General features: G+C 34.8%; 1 protein-coding gene across 1 annotated transcript in view; it reads right to left on the reverse strand.

The window, feature by feature from the left end:
- LOC128552636 (uncharacterized) overlaps positions 1 to 8,950 on the reverse strand; it is a 53,990-nt gene extending 45,040 nt beyond the window's left edge. The window contains exons 1-2 of the mRNA XM_053533676.1: positions 8,832 to 8,950; positions 2,648 to 3,527 (exon numbers count right to left, since the gene is read on the reverse strand). Coding sequence (XP_053389651.1) covers positions 2,648 to 3,527; positions 8,832 to 8,841 — 890 coding nt within the window. The 5' untranslated portion in view covers positions 8,842 to 8,950. The remainder of the gene's footprint in view (positions 1 to 2,647; positions 3,528 to 8,831) is intronic.
- Between the last annotated feature and the right edge of the window lie 230 nt (positions 8,951 to 9,180).

The following is a 9,180-nucleotide window of genomic DNA, read 5'->3' on the forward strand; positions in this document are numbered from 1 at the left end:
GGCTATATGTTATGCAATATATGACAAAGCCAAATCTTGTGTAAAGAGTAGCCAAAGTCTATCAAATTTCTTTATTAGCTCAACTGGTGTACGACAAGGTGAAAATTTATCATCAATATTATTTTCTGTTTTTTTGCATGATTTAGTCTCATATATGTTTTATTATTGTTTAGGACTAGTGGAATTATCAAACAATGTATAGGACCTGCTAAGTGATGATATTTCAGAAATATTTTTTTTCAAGTTATTTTTGTTACTTTATGCAGATGATACAGTGCTTTTTGCAGAATCTCAAAATGATTTACAAACCGCATTAAATGTATGTCAGAATATTGTGATATTTGGAAACTTACAGTTAATTCAAATAAAACTAAGGTTGTTATTTTTTCACATGGAAAAGTGCAAATAAGTCTACCTTTTATTATAATAATGCGGCACTTGAAGTAGTAGATGACTTCAGCTATCTAGGAATTAAATTTAACTATAATGGTAACTTCAATAAAATTGAAATGTATTTGGTTGACCAAGCTAGAAAGGCTATGTATGCTCTGTAGAAAAAATGTAGGAAGTTGCTGCTTAGTATTGATTTACAGTTACATTTATTTGAGTCTGTGGTTCAACCAATATTATTGTATGGATCAGAGGTATGGGGATGTGGTGATGTTAGCATTGTTAAAAGTTTTCAGCTTAATTTTTTAAAAACATTACTGAAGTTTAAAAAGTCAACACCTTGTGTCATGGTTTTTGGTGTGCTTGGGGTATTACCAATAGATATTATAATTAAAAATAGAATATTGAACTACTGGTGTACAATTTATTAAATGGTAAACAAGAAAAGATAAACTGTATACTTTACAGGTTCATGTATAGACTCCATCAGCAAAATGTAAATTATTGTTCTTGGATTTCATATGTCAAAGAATCTTTAGAACAACTTGGATTTGCTGAATTCTGGTTGAATCTGTCAGTATTTTCACCAGTGTATTTCCGCAATATTCTTATTTTAGAATGTCCCTTCTTTAATTTGGACTGAGTAAAATATATACCAAATGACTTTCAACTGTCAAATGTAATGCCATTTCAACGTTTATTTCAAAGTAATGATAGTACTCTTCTTTTTAAGTTAGCATTGTTTGTACAGAAAATACTTCAAATTTTTAGGTAGGGATAGGGTTTTGTCATTGGCAGTTATTTGGTGGCTAGTTAAAACAATGGTTAATTCTAAATGTACACCATCTTCTATCTTTTAGCTTACAAAATATTTGTATCAGATCCGTTATGACCGTAAAACTACTGTTTTATTTTATGTATTAGTGTGTGTTTTTTTAATTTGTTGTTATTATAATGCTGATGCACGTATAGGCCTCGTTAAAAATAAAATTTTGAAATCTTGGAATCTTGAATCTCACAGATTTTCTCCCTTGACGTACATTTAACGTTTACAACCGCTGTGAGGAGTGTAAACTAACACTAAAAAGAGACAGAATCTGATACCTAGACTTCCATATCTGCTTCTGTTTCTTCAGTTAGTCACCTGTAAGACACTTATACAGTAGTGTATATTGTATGCACTTGTAAACAAGTCGCGTAATTAGCACTACCTAAATGAAGGGTGTGCCTGTGAACAGAGGCGAATATTACAAGATACGATAAAAGGCAGATTTATGAAGCCGGAGCCTCTCCCTAAACGAACTCATGCCCAGAGAGAATCCAATTTCACTTTCAGGAAGAAAAAGAAGGTCTTAACATAAGCGCACTTTTGCTCGGTGTGCAACAAGTTTGGTCGTTTTCATAATGAGACTGAAGGAGAAAAAGAAGAACATCAAGAAGGCAAGATGATAGAATGCGTAGAATAGAGGGTGGGTGTGAAGGAAGATTTAATATTGATGAAATACTGCTAACACGGTCCACTCCCATTCTTTACATCTTTACATCTTCAAAGTTAAAACTCTAATCAAACAGATCTACTAAAGGTCGGGTTTCACATTTCCAGTTCTTATTTCCAGATCCTCAAAGCAATTACCTTCAATTTCGTTTATTTAGTGTACCGTATGCGGAAGCAATCGCTGCGGGGAGTTTTATAAATGTTCAATGACATAACGAGGACGGTACCCATGTGCAAACGGGTAGGTATCTTTGTTTATTTTCATCCATCGTCAGAGATACCATCTAAAACAGCAACAGGATGCATATAATTGAAATTTTATCAACAAAAAGAACTTGCAGGTACGTGATCCAAACGTTTTGTAGTTGAGTATGTATAGTTCTACCAAGGAGAGTGGCAAATTCAGTAATCTCATCTTTGAACAAAGAAAAATACATCTCAAAACGTCAAAATACATGCATTTCGCTACATTTCTTCAAATTTTATAGTCATATCAATCTTATTGAAGACTGATATTTTCACCAGTGCGAATTAATGCATTTCCTCGGACAAATCTGTCTTTAAAATGTTCAACATTCTTAAATATGTGTCATACTTTGGCATTGTTTTTATATACCCTAAACAACCTACATGTACATAAATCACACGAATGCGGTATCTCTCACACGAGTAGGTACCCGAATAACCAGTGTGTACTAAGTCTAGCAGATATATATACACCTAAACCTTTTATGTTGTAAATGCTAAATCATTGGTACTTACATTCTTTTTATGTTTTCCATTGTAAAAATACAAACAGCAGATTTACTAGACTCAGAAAACACAGCCACAATAAACGTTTCTGTCTCAATTACGGCTTTCTTTACCGCCTTAATTTCCCTTAATTGTCCGCACTGAATCGGCATATCAGCATACGTGTAAGGCATTGAGTCATTTCCATCTTTCTGATCGATGTATTGACACACTTGGGCTATTCGACTTCTTTTTGTTCCCGTTGCTACGACTCTTTGTAAACTGAAAAACACTCTGTACTTGTCCACGCTAAACGCATCAATATACTTGTCCGTCAGAACTGGAGTGTCATTGTACGATTTAAACCCATACCATGGATCGCTTTTAATTTTTCCACTATTCAGATACCACGATATACCAGGTTCTGTGCATCTACCACCAAGCTTTTCTTGACCTTGAACATGGGGACATCCTACAAACAGAAAATCCTCATATTTATGTCCTTCGGTCCCTCTAGTATTCGTTGCCATAAATGCTGCAACACCATCGATTTTTATTGGGGGCATCAACTCGCTTGAGTTATTACCTAAGGGATCTATGACCAAGCAGGAATCACTTTGATTTGAGCATACAGTGACGTAGTCAACCGTTGCTGTTCTGTTGTGTATCATATTTGAGATCCCACTCTGGTTTAATTTCGAAAGAAGTTGGAACTTTACAGCATCTACTTTATATACACCAGTCTGTCCAGTTATGATCAAGCGTGTTCCATTGCTTGTCTGCAACATACTGTGCAATGTGTTGTAATCATCAGGAGACCAGGACTCAAGCTCACTGAGTGAGCATTTTACAGGCAAAGCACAGCAAACCCAGATCACCAGTCTCATCAACACACTCATCCTTACGACATCTGAAACAAAAATGTGATAAACCAATAAAACAAGGTGAGCTCTTTTAAGATTGACACTTTTTACTCGCACTGACCAGTAATTCATAAAATAATGTTCATTCTAGTTTCGTTATTGTTTCGTTATAAACAGTTACAGCTGCTTGTCCGTTTAAATATATTAATACATGTGTACAATTCTCATACTTTTTCGCAAAACCCTTTGTCGGCTAATTCATGATTAATTTCAAATTGAAAGGCATGCATTGTCTTTGCAAAACAAACATCCTTTCGCCTTAGTGGTGTAAATTTGTAAATGGAAACCTAAGAAATAAAAGAATAAATAGTAGAAACTATAAATTTGTTTGTGATTGATACAGTTCTGAAAACAAACTAAGTGACTTGGTCAGCAAGTTAGATTACAGACCTCGCTAGTTTCTCCCAGTGCAATTTAACTGCGTTGCTCATTAATATCACAATATCAATCAGAGTTCTAGCACTTGACATAAATAGGGCATATGGAAATGTAATTAAACGAAATCTAAATTTACTTCTAACAGTTTTAAGACATGATTCAGATGTGGGGGAGGAGTGATTTCAGACACATGATTTTTTTATTATCAAATCGTCACGGAGAACATGCGTTTCGGCATAGGATCGAACTTTCGATCTTGCGATCTGTGCTCTCCCTATTGTGTTAAGATGGAATGCGCCTTATCTGAATTCATAGGGTTTCATTTCGACTTTTTCTTAATAAAAAATTTGGCATGTTCCGACAGTAATGCGTATTTTACAGTTTTTTATATCTCTGTAACTTTTTTCACTGCAAACCTTCAAACACAACCATTGACGTCCATTTTTGATGAACCATGATTTCACGTCCATCAGACTGTTTTCGTAAATCGATCTATTTAGTCAACACGTATCGATTTGCTTTTTCATTTAAAAATGGTGTTTACTTTTGGAGTTTGTTTTAATGTTAAAGTCGATATTTACGTTATACCCCAGTCACACATACGGCGCGGATAGCTACGTTTAGCTACAGATAGAAACGTAGTAATCCGTATCGATCCGTACCTGAGCCGTACCTTAAAGTAGTAATCCATATCAATCCGTGTCAATCCGTACGGCTCAGATACGGATGGATCGATACGGATTACTACGTTTCTATCCGTGGCTAGACGTAGCTATCCGCGCCGTATGTGTGACTGGGGGTAGAAAAGTGACATCAGAGCGTTAAATATTACGTTGGGTTTTGAATAAAATGTTTTCTTTAATCTTGTTTCATGTAAAACCAAACGAGAGAATTTGACTAAGAACTACTTGTAACATGATGATGAAAACTTTATTTTCTATCGATTGAAGTAATAAAGTATGAGGTCATCGAAATCATTTTCGCGTAAAATATAGTATATAGAGTATATTTTCCTGTATCTCCTCATTGTTAGATAAACTCTATTATTTTATTTTTCTTTATATCATTAGTATAATTTTTCCATTATTATTATTATTATCAATAATGATGATGATAATAGTAATAAAAATAGTATTAATAATTGTTACTATCATCATTATTACTATTATTATTCTACATTGACAGAAGGGAAAAAAATTTCAACTCCTTTGCACTCATCTTTATGGTCTAGTTGGGACCCATGCTGTGCTAATTGTCCTCCAATTAGCTACTGTTACACAGCAGATAAGACGGAAGTTGTTTACTGCATTTGGCGGGTACACTTACATAGTAGTGGATCTGGACCTTTAAAAAGTAGTCGGACACCTTGATTTCGAATAAAGTGCATCTTATGTGAATAACCGAATAACTGTGGGAAACAGTGTACGGAAGCTGTTCCTCTAAAAAGGTTAAATTATTTAGCAACTTGGCTAGATAGAAACGCCGTCTTTAGCTTCCACTGATGTGTATAAAAAAGGTTATACTTGTATGCATAGACATTATTGAAACATATTCCATATAGAATACTTTTTCCTAACATTAGACACCTAACAAACATCACAAATATGAGTAAATACTCTGCTAAAACTGTTAGATGTTCCATGAAATAAAAGAGAAATATGTATTGTTTTTTGGCTTTTTTGTTAGCTCACCTGTCACATAGTGACAAGGTGAGCTTTTGTGATCACACTTCGTCCGTGCGTCAACAATTCCTTGTCTGCACGATAGTGGTTTCATTTATGACTTTATTTTAACCAAACTTGCACACAACTTGTATCACCATAAGGTCACGGTTCTTTTCTTGAACTGGCCAGATCCCATTATGGGTTCCAGAGTTATGGCCCCTGAAAGGGCCAAAATTAGCTATTTTGACCTTGTCTGCACAATAGCAGCTTTATTTATGATTTGATTTTTACCAAACTTGCACACAACTTGTATCACCATAAAATCTTGGTTTTTTTCTTGAACTGGCGAGATTCCATTATGGGTTCCAGAGTGATGCACACAACTTGTATCACCACGAGATCTTGGTTCCTTTCTTGAACTGGCCAGATTCCATTATGGGTTCCAGAGTTATGGCCCCTTAAAGGGCCAGAATTAGCTATTTTGACCTTGTCTGCACAATAGCAGCTTCATTTATGATTTGAATTTAACCAAACTTGCACACAACTTGTATCACCATAAGATCTCGGTTCCTTTCTTGATCCGGCCAGATCCCACAATGGGTTCCAGAGTTATGGCCCCTGAAAGGGCCAAAATTAGCTATTTTGACCTTGTCTGCACAATAGCAGCTTCATTTATGATTTGATTTTAACCAAACCTGCACACAACTTGTATCACCACGAGATCTTGCTTCCTTTCTTCAACTGGCCAGATTCCTTCATAGGTTCCAGAGTTATGGCCCCTTAAAGGTCCAAAATTGGCTATTTTGGCTTTTGCAGCCATATAGAGACTTCATTTATGGTTTTATTTGACACAAACTTCCAAAATATCTTCAACAACAATAAATCTTGGATTCCATGACAAATCAGATCCAATCGAAGGTTCCAGAGTTATTTTATATCTGATTACCTCCCCTGATTGTAATCAAAATGGATTTATATCAGTAAGTACTTACTGTTACAGGACTTATTTGAAATTTCATTATTGTTATTAGTTGGACAGAGACAATCAGGGTAGATAACTATGGACTGGTTTTATGTCAAATTACCTCCCTTTATTTCAAATTAAAATGGGTATATCTCCATAACTAATGAAGATACTGATCTGAAATTTCATTTATATCAACAGATTTATTTGGCAGATCCTTCTTTTGTTCACTTACAATATTAATTTTTTTAATTACTTCCCTTTTACGTTACTATAAATAGCTTATTTTTAGTAACTTTTTTATTATTGGCCGTAGGGAAAAACCGAGACCACTTTTCTGTGGTACAGCATGGATGGTACCTCCAATTTTTACGTGTATTTTGACATATCTATACCTTGTAAGAATTTTTTTCTTTTTGGTTAAATTTCTTCCCTTTATTGTTCCTGTCCTTTGGTCTTTGATATTTTACTGAGGACCTTCTTGTCCTCAAGTGCAATGATAACAGGTGAGCGATATAGGGCCATCATGGCCCTCTTGTTGTTGTTATTGTTGTTGTTGTTGTTGTTGTTGTTAATTTTGCGTTAAGCGCTATTTACTATGTTACGGCGGGCAGTTTACCTAAACAATATTCCTGGATTCTGTATTTTCAGCAAGTAACTTCCAACTTCGGCAAATAAATCAGAGGTAGAAGACGAATAATTTCGGACATGTGTCTTCAAATCGTCTTGCTCCATCCAGGGATCGAACTCGTGATTCATAGATCTGTGCTCCTTCTACTGAGCTAAGCTGGTGTGGTTCAAAAAAAAAGAAAACAGCGGTTGTGAATTAGACTCGCTGTAACTCAACAGCAGTTGAAAGTTAAACATGTGTAGTTCTATGTTGCCATTATCTGTTTGGGCGACACAAGAACCGTAACTTTGTACGGAGGACCGGCGTCTCAAACTGGCAACCCCTGGTTTCGTATTTACGAGATAGTATGAATTGTACAAGTATATTTATATGTGTAAGGTTTCATTTTTTATTTTGAGAAGCGTATTGTATCTTATGGTCAGATGTTACTATGCTGGAGAGGTAAGAAATGAAATGATAAAAAATGCATGACCTCGGGGTATGTGTGCGTGAGTGCGTACTTGCGTGCGTGCTTGGGGGATGGTTAGGGATAATATCAATAAAAACAAGATACGAGCAATATTCACTTCCTCGGTGGGGGCAGCTTAGTCATGGGTCAAACGTCTGAAATCACACACTTCAGAATGTTTGAACCAGTTGTATAATAGCAATGCGAGATACTTTACAATAATGATGCTTGTTTTTCGTGTTTCAAGTGTGAAAACTTCGAACTATATACACAACTGCATATGCATAAATTCTTTATGTTAACAGTGTATTCCAACATCGGTACATCGGATAAGAAAAAGATGGAAAAATATTCATTATTATATGGAAATTATATTCAAAGCGATTTTTAAAATGATCATTATTTTAAAGCCCTGCTACCGTTCTACCTTTTAACCTTGAATTGTCACTGAAAAAGCATGAAAATACTGACTATGAACAGTGACGCCTGTCAAATTAGAAACTATCTTATATAAAATTATTTATGAAATACCTGTGGTTTTGCGTGCTAGAGTGTGGCACGTGGCCGTTAACTGTTACCTATTGTAATCATGGGTTGTATACATACAAAAGAATTTGAATAGCTGGAGAGCAGGGCTTTAAGCAAAGTTGTCGTATTGGCGAATGTTATACATTCTGCATTGAAACCATTTCGCACTGAAGTCGCCAGTTTAACAGTTCAAAAGCCATCTTTAAAACTTCTCTTTCTCACATCCAATGTTTCGTTTTACGTCTTTTATGACCTCTCATGAATCAGAAAGTAAAATACTAAGAACTGAAAAGTGATATATCAGGAAAAAAAACAAAGCTATAATGTGATTTGTGGGTAGGGGTAGCGTAATGTTATATTACGCGAAAATGAATTTGATGACCTCATAATTTCATCCTTTCTATCGACAGAAAATGAAGTTTTTATCAGCATGTTAGTTTTTTGTTAAGTTCTATCGTTCGAGTTTTACTTTTTTCTTCCTTGTCTGGTGCCAGTGCCTGAACCGTTCTGCAAAACCTTAAAACCTTAATTACATTTGAATTTTTCTGTTAAAAAAACAGATATTCGTTTTCCATCATATTTAAAATGCACGAGCCTACACTGGCAGTTCAATGCATTTAGGTACAGTTTTTTTTTTCTCTTTATTTTAAAGGATTATACGAATAATCGAGTACATACCTAAGTTCATCAACTCAGCATTCACTGTAGATTAAATTAATTCCACCACAAACAAGTAATCCCATCAGACAAACACTAGTTGCATTTGTTAGTCTGTTAAGTAAAATGTGTGCATTTGCAAATTATATGACGTAAGATTATGAATAAGGACACTTCAAATTTGAAGGAAGTGATACTCTGATCAATTTACTGTTTTAAGTGGATTTTGGATGTCTAAAATTTATAATTTTCATGTTTAAAATGATAACAAAGTGCAAGCAGAAAGAGCAGCGTACAATGCTGCTCGTAGAAAAGTGTTTTCAAAGTTTATGTAAATAAATGTTTGAAATATCTGTATTTATCAGATTAA

The sequence above is a fragment of the Mercenaria mercenaria genome, unplaced genomic scaffold (assembly GCF_021730395.1).
Source record: "Mercenaria mercenaria strain notata unplaced genomic scaffold, MADL_Memer_1 contig_2980, whole genome shotgun sequence".
NCBI classification, from domain to species: Eukaryota; Metazoa; Mollusca; class Bivalvia; order Venerida; family Veneridae; genus Mercenaria; species Mercenaria mercenaria.